This window comes from Macrosteles quadrilineatus, unplaced genomic scaffold (genome assembly GCF_028750875.1).
Source record: "Macrosteles quadrilineatus isolate MER2022 unplaced genomic scaffold, UCM_ALF_1.0 Scaffold_6__1_contigs__length_79288215, whole genome shotgun sequence".
NCBI lineage: Eukaryota > Metazoa > Arthropoda > Insecta > Hemiptera > Cicadellidae > Macrosteles > Macrosteles quadrilineatus.
The window spans coordinates 17,163,958-17,183,157 of record NW_026542599.1 but is presented as its reverse complement, the minus strand read 5'-3'; the positions used below and the strand labels follow the sequence as shown (position 1 = coordinate 17,183,157).

At 36.4% G+C, this 19,200-nt stretch overlaps 2 protein-coding genes and 1 non-coding gene across 3 annotated transcripts; 1 reads left to right on the top strand and 2 right to left on the bottom strand.

The window, feature by feature from the left end:
* Window positions 1-136: 136 nt before the first annotated feature.
* On the bottom strand, window positions 137-6,148 carry LOC128996171 (tubulin beta chain-like). Its single transcript, XM_054421308.1, has 5 exons — window positions 6,014-6,148; window positions 4,885-4,993; window positions 4,057-4,283; window positions 1,201-1,329; window positions 137-1,075 (listed from the first exon to the last, which is right to left on the bottom strand). The coding sequence occupies exons 1-5, from the start codon at window positions 6,068-6,070 to the stop codon at window positions 257-259; spliced, it is 1,341 nt and encodes a 446-aa protein (XP_054277283.1). The 5' UTR covers window positions 6,071-6,148; the 3' UTR covers window positions 137-256.
* A 535-nt stretch (window positions 6,149-6,683) lies between these two features.
* Trnak-uuu (transfer RNA lysine (anticodon UUU)) lies at window positions 6,684-6,756 on the bottom strand. The gene has a single exon. It is a non-coding gene; the product is annotated as a tRNA-Lys (tRNA).
* Window positions 6,757-8,509: 1,753 nt separating this feature from the next.
* Window positions 8,510-17,520, top strand: LOC128996173 (ejaculatory bulb-specific protein 3-like). Its single transcript, XM_054421310.1, has 2 exons — window positions 8,510-8,724; window positions 17,297-17,520. Exons 1-2 carry the CDS (start codon window positions 8,523-8,525, stop codon window positions 17,470-17,472), a joined length of 378 nt encoding a protein of 125 aa, XP_054277285.1. The 5' UTR covers window positions 8,510-8,522; the 3' UTR covers window positions 17,473-17,520.
* The last annotated feature ends 1,680 nt before the right edge of the window (window positions 17,521-19,200 follow it).

Genomic DNA, 19,200 nt, shown 5'->3' with positions numbered 1-19,200 from the left:
AGTGTGCCATGAGTGTTTGTAGATTATTTACATTGGCAGATTTAGCCAAAATCCGTGTGATGATTAAAGTATTTGATTCCACGCAGTTCATTGGACTATAGGAACCTAAGTAACCCTCAACAAAGGAAAAATGTAATCTATTTCAAACAAACAAATTTTATTCAAAGAATATATTTATCTTGAAACAATCAACTGAGGAACAATAAAAAACAAAAACAAAAATTGCATTTCTCTTGGACAACAAATTTATCAATCACTAAGCTTCATCTCCTCCTTCTTCATCTTCATCGTATTCTCCCTCCTCGTCTGCCGTGGCTTCTTGGTACTGTTGATATTCCGAGACCAAGTCATTCATGTTAGACTCAGCTTCAGTAAACTCCATTTCATCCATGCCCTCTCCGGTGTACCAATGTAAGAACGCCTTTCTTCTGAACATCGAGGTAAACTGTTCAGACACTCGTTTGAACAACTCCTGGATAGCAGTTGTGTTGCCAATGAATGTCGATGCCATCTTCAATCCCCTAGGAGGAATATCACACACAGCCGTCTTACAGTTGTTGGGAATCCATTCCACAAAGTACGTAGAGTTCTTGTTCTGAACATTCAACATTTGCTCGTCTACTTCTTTCATCGACATTCTTCCTCTGAATATGGCTGCAACCGTCAGATATCTTCCACGCCTTGGGTCACAAGCAGCCATCATGTTTTTAGCATCAAACATTTGTTGGACGAGCTCCGGAACTGTCAAAGCTCGGTATTGCTGGCTTCCTCTGGAAGTCAATGGAGCAAAGCCGGGTACAAAGAAATGCAATCTTGGGAACGGCACCATATTCACTGCAAGTTTCCGCAGATCAGAGTTGAGTTGTCCGGGGAATCTCAGACAAGTGGTTACTCCTGACATTGTTGCTGACACTAGATGATTCAGATCACCGTATGTGGGAGTAGTGAGCTTCAGAGTTCTGAAGCAGATGTCGTACAGAGCTTCATTGTCAATACAGAATGTTTCATCAGTGTTCTCCACCAACTGGTGAACAGACAGTGTTGCGTTGTAAGGCTCCACTACTGTGTCGGATACCTGTACAGAACAGATACACATAAACATCAGCTGCAATGAGTCAATATCTGCAGAGTATAGAACCATATCATCGTTCTTAGTACATGAAAGAGTTAAGATGAACTAAAGTATGTCTAAGAACTTACTTTTGGTGAAGGAACGATGCTGAATGTGTTCATGATTCTGTCAGGGTACTCCTCCCTGATCTTGGAGATGAGTAAAGTACCCATGCCTGACCCAGTGCCTCCACCTAGGGAGTGAGTCATCTGGAAACCCTGGCAACAATAAAAAAACGATGAGTAAGATACTGTTATATAGATGGAATACGTAACTGTCGAGGACATGGGTCTCCAGCGAACGGCTCACAGGCCACATCTTGCCCGCTAGCAGATTTTTTCCACCAAACACAGATGATCTTTTCCCTAGATTGTGTGTATTCCTATGTTCTGGTGGTCTTGACAATACCTTTATCGTTTCCCACAACTGAGGTATCGCTTGTGACCATGTACCTTGCGGTCTCGGTGTCGGCGATACTGTGATCATCTCCGACAATAGCGGCAAAACTTATCACCAGTAATTATGTTTTAAGGATTAAACAATGGAGGCGGTAAACAATCTGCCCTGAATAACCCAACTTCCCTCCAAAAACATAGTTTAGCCCTCGAGGAAAAAAGGTTGAAGACCACTGGTCTATGACACAGACCAATATATCAGCCAATTTCCTGACTCCAAAAAATGCCAAAAATAAAAAAAGGGGTTTGGCTACTTGATTCATGGAAACAATTTTCTTGGAGTAGTCCAAAAGAAGTATATTCAATAATCAGGTTTCTATCAGGAAAACCCAGACTGTAATAAACCAGGAACACCCAATGACCTTCAAGTGAGTGGATATCACTTCAAGAAGCAGAATATAGAAAAAGCGAAAAGGTGTTGTCGCTGAGGCCAAAACTCTACTAATTTCAAATACGAAGGAAGTTACGCAGTACTGTTTTAGTTAATGATCCGGGAATAAGGACGCTAGATGTTTTAGGATTGTTGGGGTCGCAAGGAAGAGATCTCTCTGCGAGGAAGGAGGGAGTGGGCGCAATTATCTCGTAAGCCCATAGAGTGTCACATGCATGGGCTGAAGCTAGGTACATAAGGTAAGGACATTATAGCAATAACAAGTATAATGTAGATTAATAACAATCCTGAGTCTAATAAGTAGGAAGAAATTAACAAACAAAGTGGTTTTAAGCTGCAAGATGGTCAGAAACGTTTGTTTCTTCTTGTTTTAATTACAGTTGGATGAAAAAGTCTCAATGTCAGTCAAATGTTAAGTATTAAACGGAATTGTAGATACCAAAGACCGTTCTGCTTGAACACTGTGACATGATGATTTATAAGCAATTTAGATTAATGTTGTACCTTTTCAAAAACACTAGTAAATTAATACTTATTGAGATAGAGTTATGTAAGAATCTCAGTGTCATCTACCTAGATTGCATTATACCATTTGAAACAAAAGCATTAACACGTTTGCTACCCAATCGTCACATATATTTGCGACGCTGTGTTCAATGCCACAGGTACAGCCCGAGGTAAACATTTAAATACCACAGACCGGGTGTTACTAGTACACCGCAGGCCAGTGATGCAGCAAAGTAAAAAACGGTTTTGCCAACAATCATATGAAGTCACTAATCATCCACAGACCAAGTGACGCACATATGCGACAGACACCCCTGTAGACCACTGCAGAGAATTCAGGGTCTTCAAATAGACCATTACGAAGATATGAGCTTTTTTATAACATTGGGACACCGGTGTAAACATGCGACATCAGTCTATTTAAATATGCAACAGCAGTCTATAGGTAGAAACCAGCCGTCGCATATGTGCGTTGCTGGTCCCTATGAATGAAAAATGTATTACTATTGCGGTGGCAAAGGTGTTATAAAATGTATATATAATAACGTTTTTGATTTTAAAATATTAAAACTAATCCAATATAAAGTTCATATCACACTAATTAAGACTGTATACTGTGATTCTCCAGATGAAATTAGATTGGTCATAATCCTATTACACTTCAATAAACATTAAACACTGCACACAGTGGTGGTGTGGTGGTACCATGATTCAAGGGCCCCCCAGGCAACATCACTTTTATGCTTTATAAACTATGTCTGTGTCTGTATAAATGGGAATAAATCAATAAACCATAAATTTAATCTTTTATAACTATTATGAATTTGGTATGAAAACTATATACAATTGTAGGTCTATACCATCCAACTATTAGGTTAAGGATAACTTATTGTGAGCTAAAGCTTATTACATCACAGAAATAAAATCACGGGTACACTCAAGGGGTAGGGGGTATCAGTGGGTGTAATGCCCATTCCCTGAGGTAAATTAAGTTTAACACCCACAATATCATGCTTAAGGTTTTGAACAGATCAAAGCGACAAATAATAAGTTTTAAACAATTTGAAAAGATTATGGCAATGATGGCAACAATTTCTGGTTTTAGGATGGCCAAAAATCATGTTTAAAGTACAATTGTGGAAGAGGGACTTTTCTTCCAACCACTAGAGCAAGATATTGGTTTGCCTCTCCCTGAAGAAAACATGTCCCATGCAAACACACCAGGGTCTGTGGAGCATATTTTGCACTAGCACTGACTAGCGTATTTACAGAAAAGTAAGGTACATTGGAAACAGTCAATGGTACTCTTTAAGTGGTGTCTAGTACTGCTGGTGTCTAGTAACACCGCCCCCCTCGCTCTCATGTACGCTCACGATGGTGGAACCCTGTGCCCTTTGCGATAGGGATTTCCACTCAGTCTTTGGCTCTTCCTCGCTTGCCATAAGAATATTTCTGGAACAACATACCAGAGCTGAAAGCGCACTATTGTCCCATAAGTGTGTTTCGTCTGTACCTTACTTCTCTGTGTTGTACAGTGTACTATAGTTTTTCTCTTGCCTAAACTCAAAGCTATGTTTTGTCTTGACACATACCTGTATACAGTCACATCCCTCGGCCTCCTTGCGTACAACATCCAGTACAGAGTCCACCAGCTCTGCGCCCTCCGTGTAATGCCCCTTGGCCCAGTTGTTTCCGGCTCCGCTCTGGCCAAACACAAAGTTGTCTGGCCGGAATATCTGGCCAAACGGCCCAGAGCGCACAGAGTCCATGGTGCCTGGCTCCAGGTCTACGAGCACTGCTCTAGGAACGTACTTTCCTCCTGGAAATAAAAAACCGTTGAAAATGTATTTCTAAATTATTATTTTGAAATGTTTTGAGCTTATTACGGTACTGAAAAGATCGATCAATGAAAGTAAAAAGTCATATTTAAGTTACAACTTTGAAAACCAGATATGAATTTCCTAGGCCTGTTGTATATTTGTACATTTTGTTTTTCATAACACAACTCTACAGACTACATCAGTGCCAAATTTAGAGTTCTTGCTGTCTCAGGGCAGGTTACCTCTCGAGCGACCCCTGCCCCATAGGTTAGTTCCTTACAATAAGATTCCCACAATCACGGCAAAATTATGAACATCTATCACGATTATGGGTCATTCTTATCTGCTATGGCGGAGAAATCTTCAACATCTCCAACAAGCACAGAAAGATCATTATGTGACCCCTGATTTCAAAACATTATTGATTTGTAAATTAACTCAATTTTTATTATAAGAAATGTTTCTGTGCAATACAATGCGGCCTTATAGGCTGCCGCATAGTTTGCCCAGTAGTAAATCCGGCATTACACTGCAGTGTGGCTTACTACTATGAGCATTATACACACAATATAGGCTAACATTTAATTTATGACATCATACCTGTAGCTTCATTATAATAAACATTGATTCTCTCCAACTGCAAGTCAGAGTCGCCATGATAAGTTCCTGTCGGGTCGATTCCATGTTCATCAGAAATCACCTCCCAAAACTGAAAAGGATATTAAATAAGTTAATAAAATAATAAGGGGGCATAATTGTATCCATGCGATTCGGAAATATCGTAAAAGCATAGAAGTTTTGGCATCTAATTTACGTTTGGTACCGTACTGATGGATACGTTTACTACTATTGGTAATGGTTAATAGTATATTTAACATAAATGGTACGTTTGCACACTTCAAAGATGGCTTGCCGCAGAAGTTAGTGCTCAACAATTTTCCACTTATTTGTTGTTTAAAGTTTGTCTACGCCGATAATATTTCCCTACCACCACATCGACTAAAAGCGCAACAACTCTTCAACCTTCATTGGTTGATACCAATGACATTGAACTATTTTAATAGCTTTACATAGTGTAAAGTGTTTATTTTGCCAGAAAAGACTATCCAATTAAGGTAAGTGTTCCAAAAAAAGTTCTTAAAATGTATATCTTTGTGCTTTATGCTATCCTTAAAAGTAGACAAAGAAGAATATCAGATAGTTTAAACCATTTTGCTGGGCTGGTATGGGACAACAGCATTGGGACAGTCAATAAAACTTCTTAGCACTCAACTTGCCCAAGCAAATTAGTGCGCCTACCAAATGATTAACGCAACTGGCAGTACTTAACTGCATTGGGTAACGTCTTTGTTAGTTGCAAGGAGCTGAACATTATGGTTTCATTATTCAATATTGTTATAGGTACATAACATGCTTCCGTAATATTCGTAGTTAGGATAAAGTAGAATACAACAGGATGGATTGTCCTGCTAGCCAAAAATATGTCCATGGAAAAAATACAAAATAGCCTAGGCTAGGTATTGCAACGATCTTTTTCAACAACTTTTCAGAAAGGATATTGTGGTTTATCATCGTGAAAACATCAGCAATTTTAAAAGCAACTAAGGTAATCATAGATTTAGGAAGTTTGTTTTCTGTAGGCTACTCAAATTTGTAAGCTTCAGTGATGTCTGTGGCAAATTAAGAGTAGCCTAAATATGAAACTATTTTGAATAAAATGTATATTTACCTTTGCCCCAATCTGGTTTCCACACTGACCGGCTTGCAGGTGAACGATTTCCCTCATATTTAAAGAATAATTTAGATAAAATTCGCGAAATGTAAATACACGTCTTTTGCAAACCTAAACCAAATTTTCAACAATGTTCCCAAGCTCCAGCTTCAATTGCGATTAGATTTTGAAACATATGGTTTTATTGGTGTTTTGATATTATTTTCATTCCTTCAAATAATACTATAAAAAATGTATTTAGCAAAATTTAGTTAGTCAAGTTATATATATACGTATATGCTATTTACGAAGATTGTAAATAATCACATCAATAATCAAATGTTTTCATAATATCTTTATGAGCATCTCTTAGTATAAAAATAATGTGTTTTATTAAGTTAGTTATTTTGTAAAGAATATAGTATGGCAGAACTAAACCTAGAATAAGATACGGTATTAATAATTCTATTCGAATCATCAATTACAACCACAATTCCTAAATGGCAGTAATGTTTACTACAATTATTTTAGACTTTTACAATGTTGGGAGAGAAGTTTTAAAATTATTAGCACTTACTAGGTGTTATATCTGTAAAAAAGACTTGAAAATATCTCGCGGATAGTTATGAAAATTTAATGACCGTAAGCTTGTTAAAACTGACCGCCCTCAACTGCTATCAAAAAGTTTCGCCCGAACAGGGACTTGAACCCTGGACCCTTAGGTTAAAAGCCTAATGCTCTACCGACTGAGCTATCCGGGCTCTGCCACAAGGTCGACGACAAATCTAACATGAACCCAGCTACAGTTTGCGTTGTATTACGGCTTGTTCGCTTGTTGCTCGGGCTTTGAGTTTATGGCTTTAACCATTGACTATATAACACTGTAGTCAATGCTTTAACTTACGAACTGAAACTTATTTTGAAATATCAATCGTGTATCACTAAACTAGTAGTGTAGTACCGTGGTACTTCACTGATTACTTATTGTGTGGAATCATTTTGACTAAGAGTTAGTAAAAAATAAAGATTTGGACACTCAGTTTCAAAAGGTTTAAGCTGTTTAAACGCGGCATTATTTCCTCAATGAGAGTAAAAAGATAGATACGAACTTCACTCACTTGAGAATGAGTACGTTATGAAAATGGGTAGGCATTGGGTTGAATATTAGTGAATTTCCCCCTAGAGAAGCAACTACTGCAGGTGGCGGTGGCAAGACCAGGGTAAGACCTAACCCGGGACCGATTTACTTGTTCATTTTCATCTCCATATGTTAAAAACAAAGCTACACAACACAGATCATCTCACACCATTCTTCACTCATATTTGGGTTGAAATACACACCTAAGAGGCGTCCCCATCTTAATGATTGATAATTGATAATTGAAAACACAATTCGTTCAATCTTTTGATACGTGTGCTTTGCTCGAGTAGTTTTGGTCCGATTTCGATGTAATTTGGTGTGAATGTGTAGGGCTGGACAAAACTTTATTGACTTCGCGAACTAGCAAGACCGCGTAATGGGGATGAGGTGTCATAGGGCCACGGGTGTTTGGATTTACAAATTAACAGGTGGTTATGGTTATTGTTGTTTTTGTCTTATTGTTGGAATAGAAAGAAATTGTTGTGATCAATTTGTCTATTAATTAATTTTAGTGTTTTTCTCGAAATATTTCTCTCTCCCTCCCTCTCTGATTGTTCTGAATAACTCTATTTGTTGAACCTCAAGATTTTTACAAAGAAAATGGGCAACAATTATTAAAAGATAAACAGCTTTTCCAAACATTTCAGTACTCTTAATTGTTGAGCCTTGTTAATTTCTCTATCCTCTCAACTAATAGACGATGGAAAACTAGTTCTCTATTTTGCTGTAAATTTACAGACTTAGACTAACCAACACAAGTAGACTTATAATCCCGTTGTAAATTTTGAATCTAGTTTAAATCTTTTCGTATCTAGTTCATGTCCGGTGACACTAATTGCTACGGTAGTGCGTCGACGAAATTTGGTTTATTTTAGGGTTGATTTAATGATTATTTGTGCTTAACTGTTTATTTTTATGACTAGGGGATGATTTATTGTTTATGATTAGATCGTTTGATTAAACGAGGTTTTAAATGACTGAAATAACAAGAAATAATAATTTGTAAACAAAACACGACCTCTAGTGCACCGAACAGAACAAAAATACAATTGTCTTCAGCTGATCAATAAGGATGGGAAATCTACTAAGGGTTTTTATATGATATAGACTTACCAATGAATAGTAGGACATGACATACACAAATGCCTACTCAACATTTACCAGCCAAAAGCCTAAAGGTTACTCACCTTTTAATCAAAACGTGCTTATAAAAGCTCTAGGCCAAACAGTCAATTCCCATGCAGCTACCATCTTCCTAGGAAACCTTCAGGGGAAACTCTTCATATTGACGCAGGTCCTACATTTCGTCTCCAGCTCACGAACATCCTGTATAATAAAACCTCTGCAAATTCATTGTCAATGACAGTTCCCCATACAGTTGGCAACATGATTTCTCCAGGGTTGGTAGTGGTAGCACTGTTGTTGATAGGGTTGGCATCCCTGGACATTGCCAAGGGCGACTCCTACACCACCAGGTTTGACGGGATCGACGTGGAAGCGGTCCTCAGGAACGAGCGGATCCTGCGGAGGTATGTGGACTGCGCCCTGGACAGAGGACCGTGCACGGCGGAGGGAAAGGAGCTCAAGAGTAAGTATTTGGGGGCGTCGCCCAAACTTTACGTAAAGGCTAGTGATGATTTTTTTAGTTTCGTTTATCGATTTTATGTTTTGAGGAAGAGAGTTATTAATAGTCAAAGTAGTTGTATTAATAGTCAAAGGTTATAGGGAAAAACTCTCTATGGCTCTCTTCCTTAAAACATAAAATCGATGAACGAAACAAAAAAAATCATCACTAGCCTTAATAAAATACCTCCTGAACAGGCCATACTACAATTTAAAGGAATTCTACAAAGACCACAACAATGTAACACACCTCTAAAATAAATAAAACACACACACTCACACACACACACACACACACACTGTTATACACACATACTTGTAAAGCTGATCAGTTGTAAACATCGTAAAAAGATAAAGACCCTCCTATTATACATATATAAGACTAGTAGTTACCCGGCACGCGTTGTGTAATATAATATTAACTAGTGGCTTGTATAGGGACATAAGTCCCTAAAAAGATAATAATATGAAAAAATTATTCTAATATTTAAACAAACTAAGAAATATATTATCTATGTGTCATAATAGATATCGATGTACGCCATATCTTTTGTGTAAACAAGAGTTGTTTGTCTTTGTTTGCCTTTGTTGATGTTTTTTTTTTTCATTAAATCAATCGAATCACTACTTAGGTTTAACCGTTTTAACTCTACTAAAGGCAGCAAACATATGATTGTTTGTGAATTAATATGCTGGTTTATTTAGGTAGCTTTGGTCTTGTTGTTAATGGTGATAAAAAAGACTTCCCTGACTGGAATTTTGGAAATTGTCTTCGTCAAATATGAAAAGGCAAATAAAGGTGTGTATCCCTACCCAGTTAATATTTAAGTGTATACTCCTTTTGTTAAGGCTTAAACACATTAGGGCAAAGTAAAAAAGCATCCTATTGACCGAGCTTAACCCTAAATTTTTTCTGATCAACATAAAAAAAATTATAACTAGTGTAAGTTTATGTGGTGGTATTCCTGTTAAAGGTGCGATTGAAATTCTATCAAATTTGGCTTAATCATCGGCTGATTCTTAATTTTTTGCGAGCAACAGACAGTACCTGTTTAAATCTCCAAAAAATATTATTTTCCTCCAATTGGAACTTGTTATAGTACTTACTTAATTAACAATTTCCTGTACGAACCTATTCAATTTATCAATCAATTGGCACCTTTCAACTGTCAGAAGGGGAGCATCCCACATATGCCCAAGTTTATATCTACGGACGTCGAAACCACTGTTCAAGAAAGAATGCTAAACAAAGCTAATGGCTCTTTCAGCACTGAACTCATGCACATTTTGACTCAAAATTTGGTTAATATTAATCCATACGCACAAGTTTTCAGCATGATGAGCTCCGTCCTGCAAAATACTCCTATGCAAAAAGACCTTAGCATGCATATTGCATATAGCCTACGATCGAGCTCAAGACCAACGCCGATACAACGACGCAACTTCTAACGACGTTGATATAATATCCTAATTTATTATTCGTGCGAATTCGCACGGGTTCACCTAGTCTTAAATTTAAAATAAAGAAAGTGATGAATAAATCTAGAACATATGTTTTGAATTAAAAACAAAGCAGAAGTTTTTCATTTAATCTTCAATCGTTAATTAGGCCTTTAGTCACTGTGGTTATTTCATGTTAAACGTTAAAAATACACAAATTTGAAAAGTTTCACAGTAAAATAATCCACATTCTATAACGTAACAAAAGTCTTAATTATTATAGGTAGCGTTATCCCTGGTTTTATACAGGGCGAGTTTTAAATGAGTTCCCCCCAACTTTTTCTACATTTCTAAAGATATCAACTCCGGACCACGTCAGATCATTGTAGAGTAGTAAGTACTTCATTTTGACTGGGTTAAAATTTTTGGTCGCCATCTCGGATCCGCCATATTGGATACAAAGTTATTTTATCAAATGAAAAGGTAGGGTTGTGACCCACCGTTCCAAACAACATCCTTACCTACCCTTAATACGATGTTGCAATCCGTTTTTGAAAATATTGATCAATTCTACAGTTATGAGAACTTTTTATAACTTTATTTTGAGCCTATTTTAACATTGTGCATTTACAAACTAAGGCCATAATCTCAAAATTAGTGCTAGTAAAGATAAGTGCACCATTCATTGTCGACCTATTTTCCAGTAGCACATTGTGCATTACTTACCATAAATAATTGCGTAGTTTTGTAATGCAAATATATAGCATCTATATTTCCAAGAATATAGATATTGCCATCATACAATATCATATGTATTTTCCTAATCTAATTGGAAACTAGTTTTCCTTGTCTCAACTAATTTGAGAGAACGGTTGGGTGTAGTAACTTGGTTTTTGTATCTCCAAAGAAAGGTTGGTTTGTAGATGAGCCAACAAAAGAGAAATGAGCTAATGCCCCAGAGGCCTTAATAGTGTAAAGAAAAGAGTTGTTTACATTATGAGTATATGGTTATGTTACACTATCTTATTCTAAAATAGTTGTTAATATTAAAACTGTAGTAGCAGTTACCCAGCGCGCGTTGCTGCACTTAACTACTATTACAGTAATTTAAATGATAATCTTTTTACTATGATAAATAACAACAATAGGGATACCAATTGACAATAATTAAATGTGTTATTATTTGTACTTTGTGTGAAAATCATACATTTCCTAAAATTAAACCTGTGATACTCAGAGATGCCATTGTGCCTTATTAATCGTAATTTAAAAAACAAGAACCAAAGGAAATTGTAGTCACTTAAATTCCAAGGGTGGTTCAGATTAAATCATCGGTATTCTTTGGATTGGATTAAGATTATATATCCTTTGAACGTACCGCTGATGATTTTTTCTTCGGTCAAGATTCGTTTCATTTTTATATACGTCAGTCTGATTCCACTATCAGACAGTAAATGCGCCGCGAGCCTGCAGATTGGGGAACGCAACATCCATCACTTTTGGAGCGAACGATCTTGGAGTGAATGCAACAGTTTACTATGATTGCATATTTCAATAATACTGCTCGTTCACTCCAATGTGCATTCGATCCAATGTACAGTACACTTTAAAATTTGTATTTTGCACAGGCCCGTCTACTTCTGGAACTGACTGTACCCTTTGGATCGAATGAACATTGGAGTGAACGAACAGGAAAATAAATTGTAAAAATAATTTTTGGAGTGAATGATCTTGGAGTGAATGCAATAGACCCTATATAACAGGGTTAGTAAAAAGTGTGGAGACCCCCTGTTATTTTTTTTAACGGCCCATACTAGAAAAACTAAACTCGGCACACCTTTATGGCATGTTATGAAGTACTTTTTGGGCACAACCACCACTTGGTGTACATCCCCAAAATGGGGGATTGAGGGGGAAACTAAAAAAATTCAAATACAAAGACCCATCGAGTGACCCCTCATTTTGAAGGTCCTGGTAAAAGAAAACGAACAACGCAAATTAAATGTCTCTATTTAATCCAGTAAAAAATTACAGCCAATTCAAATTATCAAAAAATTAAATTTAACTTACAGCTTTCCAAGTCTGGAGACCCCCTGTAAAGTTTGTAACGGCTCACAATGGGAAAACTAAACTCTACACAACTTTTTGGCATGTTATGAAGTACTTTTTAAGCCTAATAGCCGCTTGGTTCCCAAACCCAAAATGGGGGATTTTAGGGGAAACTCAAAATTTTTAAATGTTAAGCCACATCGAGTGACCATTTTGAAGGTCATAATAAAATAAAACTAAAAACGCAAATTAGAGGTCTCTATCTAAACACAGTAAAATATGGCAGCCAATTGAATATAAAATTGTTATTTCAGTTATTTCAGTATGTTTTATTTAAGTTTTTTCTGATTCCTGTATTGAGATAGAAACCTCTACTTTGCGTTGTTAGTTTTCTTTTACCAGGACCTTCAAAATTAGGGGTCACTCGATGGGGCTTATAATTTAAAATTTTTGAGTTTCCCCCGAAATCCACCATTTTGGGGATGTACACCAAGTGGCGGTTATGCCCAAAAAGTACTTCATAACGTGCCATAAAGGTGTTATGAAGTTCGTGTTCCATTTGAACTAGATATCCTCATTCCCCCTAAGATACGTTGATTAACAACAATGCATGTAAATGTCACTATTAACGGATTACGTAGCCTAACAATTTACTGTATTTGCTTTTTGGAAATGCAGCATTGCTTTGTCATTTGCAATATTCGTCGCCAATGAAGCCGCATTATATTCATAAAAAAGAAGATAAACCAGTTAACATAGGAATAATAACTTATATGACGGACGGATATGCCTCTATCGCAGCAGAGTCGCTAGTCTCGCCGTGCACGGTCGCAGGACCTCGGTAATGACATTCATTAGCGTAGCTGTAAAATGAGTGCTTGCGCGAGTTTCAGAGCGATCTGGACGGCGCACTCTGAACTACCACAAGCACTCCGACACACTCTGTAGTCAAATTGTCACTATTGAGGTCCCTCCCCGATTTGGAAAAAAACATCGAAATATACATATTTTAGGTCCATATTTAACGAAAATCATGCCAGATACAACCGAGGTCCCGAGTGCGAGACCTCGTTTGTGTGGTGAGACCTCGTTCGTGCTTGTATGGCTGGCATCAGGACCTCGTTCATGCACCCATACAAACTCACACATAAATACAATACAACACACCCCCTCCAAGAAATTGACAACTCTCCGGTCTCCACGACTGCGAAGAGGAGCGCCGATGTAAGATGTAGGAGTCAGAAATAAGTTGTTCGTTTGATCCTGAGAGTACAGTAAAAGACTAGGACTAGACTTGACATCTTATTGTAATATCTGAAGCGTTTTCCCATATTTTAATGAAAAATACAACTTACAAAATATTAAAGTGATTGGTTTAGTTATCGGATCAAGAGGGACCATTACAGGTTTTTACTAGGTGTACAATGCAGTTTTCTGCTTGCAATATTGAGCGGAGCCAGCATATTAATTCAATGTCAATGATATATTTGGTTCGCATTTTAAATAGAATGCCTAATTGCAGTAGGTATCCAAAGTCAATCATAAGTCAGGATTAAGTGAATGAATTGTCTACTTGCAGGAACCATATTCTATGTTTCATCTGGTTCTCATAAGTTAAATGTCTACTTTCAGTAACCAATGCCAATGATACATTTGGTTCGCATAAATGTAATGCCAATTTAAGGATTCTAAAGTCAATTGTACGTCCGGTTCACGTAGACGGATTGTTTACTTGTAGTATCCAAACTCAATGGTACATGTAAATGAATAGTCTACTTGCAGTATCCTAAATCATGGTCCATTTATTTCGTTCACTTAAATAAAATGCCGAATTGCAGTATCCGAAGTCAATGGTAGGCTTAGGCCTACTTCTGCTTCACTTATATGGGATGTCTATGTGCAGTATTTAAAGTCAATTATGCGTCGGGTTCATGTCAACGAATTGTGTAATTGCAGTATCGAAACTATGAGTGTTATATTTGGTTCACCTTAATGGAATTCCTATTTGTACACTGCAAATAGGAATTGCAGTACATATTCAAAGTCTACATTAATGGCACGTCTTGCTCACATAAAATACTGTAAAAGTTATTTACAGTATCCAAACGCAATATGGTGCATTAGCCTAATTCTGGCAACCCTTATGGTTATTCATTTTGTAGTAAATTATGCTCAATGCTATTAATCAAAAGTAGGAGTGTAGTATAAGAGAAGTTATAAAGTCAATGATAAGAGCTTCGCTACGCTCTGCTCAATAATTTCTATATCCTGCAAATGAATCATGGTAAACCTATGCGATACCTGAATTATTAAAAGGCAATAACGTGCATTATTTGAGATCCCAGGTTCGAATCTCCTCGGCGGCCTTAAAGTTTTGCTTCTGATTTGGTTAAAATATGATTTTCTCTTAATTTCACTAATCAGTTTTTTTATCTGAGACATTTATAATTTAATTTTGTGATAAGAATGCATTTTTTATATAAATACATTAACTTTTTGTTTGTAATAATTTCCTAACAGCGAATAATTGAGATAGGCTAATCGATAATATAATTAGGTCTAGTTTTATTTCAGCAGTTAAAAGTAAGAAATATATTGTCAACCACTTTCAAAATTTCCCTTTGGTGCAATACAATTTATCAATACGACTATAATGTAGACTACAAAGAATAAGTGAAAACTTTAGGAATTGGTTTACCGGTACGTTACATAACATTTATAATGACATCAAAATAAGCAGTTTGCTTAACTTGAAACCTTATTATTCCTAGTAGCTGGAACCTATATATTTTTTCCAACCTAACTTTAGACTACTACATGGCAATGTTTAAAACTATTTTGTAAGTTAGTATCGCAGAGTAAAGCGAGGTGGTAGACAATAGGCCTACCAGTAGGCATATTTGGTTTAAAACGACGTTGTTACATCTTCTCATGAATTTGACAGAGGAGCATATAGTCCTAATTTAATTAATGATTAATTCTTTTCGAAGTGCACACAGCAATATTAGTGTTAATCCTTTGGGATTTTATTGTCTAAGTTACACCATTTAGTTGTAAACCTTATCTGTAAACCAAGTGGTTGTGATTTCATTTCGTAAAATTATTTTGTATTTTTAGCTACAGGTACATTTTTTTACAAATTTACTTGCAAATCAAGGGCAGTGTGATTTTTGTCGGTATAATTATGTTATAGTGTTTTTTAATGCCCTCGTTTTAACTTCTCCTTCTCCACGCTACATAGGCCTAGGCCTAATTAGTTGACTATTCATTGTTGTTAAAAAGAACAGAACGATTATACAATTAAATATAAACGTCATGATTTTAATCACTCAATATATGACTGATTGTTAATCACTTCGTATTACATGCAATTAACTAATATGCTCTTTAGTATTCATCAGATTTTTTCTTTTGTACTGTATTTATAATGTGGTAGATTTGTTGACTAACATATGTCGAGGCTCTTGTTTACTTTTTATTGTTTACTCGCAAATAATGTCATGGCAACCAATTAACCCATAAGGCCCATGTTAAATTTCTAAAAGTTTGCATTCATGTAGGGAATATTCCTATGGTCCGATTTGTACCATTTCAGATTTATACCTTCCCATGGTTGGGTACTATGACTGTGTTAAATTTCGTGAAGATCGCTTCAGCCGTTCAGGAGGAGTATTTGTAATAAAAAAGCAGGAGTGTAGTATAAGAGCTTCGCTCGCTCCGCTCAATAAACATTTTGTAAAATATTAAGTTGGACAGAAACGTGCTAAAGGAAATTTTAATTGTACTGATCAAGATCAAAATAATTGTGTAGTTGTAGTATTTTTTATCGGTTTAGCCTCAATTGTTTCTTACTATATCATCCTTTGTGTTTAGAAGCTTGCTTGACGGAGCAAGAAGGATGTAATTTTTTTGATAAATTATCTTTACATTTATGTTGGTGAAACTGTGTGCCAGTGTCGACGAAATCTTGTTTCCATTATTTCAGTATTTTTATAATTGTTGCTTTACTTTTCATTTTGATTATGTAACCAGAGGGTGTGCCCGCAGATCCACAAGGGGTGCCATCCCTTGATCTGAGGGGGGTACTATCTGATCTGAGGTGGCGCTATTGTTCATGATTCGATTGTTTAGTTCTGTCAAACGAGGTTTTAAATAACTGAAACAATAATAAACTAATTGTAAGCACAAACACCGGGTGGAACTAACATTCAGCTGATACCAGAATGGCAAATCTTAATGGAGAATGATTAATCTATGGTAGGCCTTTTAGTCATAAGATGGCTTGAAATTTGACACAGCTGGCTCTTTATTGGGATTTTATTAGTAAATGATCCTGGTTGAAGAAACAGCTGGTGTTTAATCAATAAAAGATCTGCACTGATCACCCTCTCCGTTGTCAATGGCTGTATCCTAGGACTACGGATAAAATTATATACCAAATTTAAATTTCATAAATATATCTTGAATAGTTTGGTATAAATTTTAAACACAAAAATTTGGGGGATATCTCGCTAGTGAGACAGTTTTGGAAATTGTTATTCTTGATTTTTGTTTTATTTCGACCCATGAAATCTTTTCCTAAATATTTTGTACTTACCGGACACCTTGCAGATTCCGGGATGTCCACAAGCATAAAGGCCAAAGGTCAATCGATTCATGCTCACCTACAGCATTCACGCCCACTTTGAAATACACCCCCAAAAGGGTCACAGTCCAAAAAATTTATTGATAAATAAAGGTTTTACTGTACTTACGACATTAAACCAACCTCATCCCATTCTCCTTGCTGCACTTAGCAATGTTGAATAGACTACTATGTTATCTTATTTCTTCTTAACCATAAAACCAAAATAAAATTTGCTGTAAATTGAATGAAAAAAACCCCTCTTTATTCTGATGTCCTCTGTCCTCTGAAGAACATAAACCCAATCACCAAACTGCAAACTAAAATAAAAATAAAAGTACAGTAGGTTAGTTTTGAGATAAATTTGGAAGTTTAACTATAGAATAAACACTCTGTTGTTTAACCAACTCAATTATATCCACAGAACGACTTCCTGATGCACTCAAGTCCGATTGCGCCAAGTGCAGCGAGGTGCAGCGCAAGCAAGCGCGCCGAGTCATGGAGTTTTTGGCGCGAAACAAGAAGCCCTACTGGACACAGCTGGTCAGCAAGTACGACCCTAGCGGAGAGTACAGGAACAAGTACGGAATCAAGGAATGAAGGAATAAACACACACAACTATGTCCTGGATAACACACAAATATATGTTTAGTGTCCAAGTTTATTTTCTTTCTGTCCTGTAAAGAGTTATCCCAGTACATTTTATACCTGGTAAGCACTCTATGAAGTATGAAGGAAATCAATAGTGTTTCCAAACCAGAAGCAAAGCTCTGATTAAAAGAGTATCGGAGGTTTCAGCGGAAATGTGGTCCATTGAGTTATATGTCGAACCATCGACAAGAATGCAACAATAAACTACAGCTGTTTAAAACAATTGATACATACTTTCGATCCATACATTGCTTACAATCGAAGTTTACAACTGAGTTCACAACAGCTGACTTTTACAGCTGTAGTAATAATGCATCGCTACTCCCTAAAAACTTTGTACTCCCTAGGGAGATGAAGGGTCAACAAATTATGAAGGGCCTAGGGGGGATTAAGACCAACAAAGCCTGCATTAAAATGGCCGTTTTGCTGCAGCATGACAAAAAAACTATGTTTTACTTTAATTACATTTTTTGTGATTACATGTACACGAACTTATATTTTCACATTCTATATACAAAACGTATTCAAAGCCATCGCCCGTCACGAACATGAACATTCGAGCAGACAGCTAAATAATGCTTTGGAAACTCCCGATCAGCTGTGTGGGATCTGATGACCGTTTTTTTAGAAGCAAGAAAACATCTTGGTGCGTCATCAGCGCAATTTGCGTCACACATAAATGATACACTTCAGAAAAACAAGGGGCGGGCCCGACGTACTGCTTTGTTGATTAGTTTTCGAAGAAATTGCTTCTCGTAAATGTAAAAGCTCTGATGGTTTATTACTTTGTTATTTGAAACCCAAGAATATTTGAAGTCATGCAAATATGATATTTTTGTCAATTTAATTCTTCTATTTAAGTAAATTTACAAAACTTCTATATTTAAAATGTACATAATACTCTTTTGGAGAGAATGTAAAACTGTCACTTGCTTGTTGGGCATGTTTTGGTGTATGATATTGTGGCAAGTATTATTTCATACTAAACGATTAAAATTTAACAAAAAACACACTTTATTGCGTTTCTTCTAGCAGCAAACCCAAGTACTCAACCCAAACACAAGCCTAATGTTGTTAAAATAGGAAATAAATATGATATTTTAAGGAAATATTTTGGTAAAAATCAAATCAGGCGAATGGAAAGTCTGCAGGTTTGCTGGGGTGGGGTTATTTCATGGTTCGAAACTGGGGACAGCTGTTCTCGATCATAGAGATTTTAACAAACGAAGCACGACGTGAAGAAGACATTGCAAACCCATGTTACGTTTGTATGTTTTATCTATGGTTTTAGCATAGGTTAAAGGTTTAATCTATGGTATTTAGCCAATTTATCAGAAAGAACCAGTTCAATTGAGGTGCTGCAGCTGCACTCACAAAATTATCAACTAATGTAAAATACAATTTTTATGTATACCTAATTTGATAATCATACAAAACTACAAGAGTAAGTTTTAATAGCTATAGCATACTATAGCACTTACAAACATCTTATACTTCGTTCACATGTAGGCAGTTTGAGGAGCAGTTCCAACTTTTTTCTACCTATTCAATGTATGTTGCTTTGTTAAGCTATTATTTTAAAAGTACAGTAATGTTCAAGTGGAGGCGATAGATTTCTTCCCCTAAAACCACCAAAATATTGGGACATACATACAATATAAAAATGCTAGTACCAAA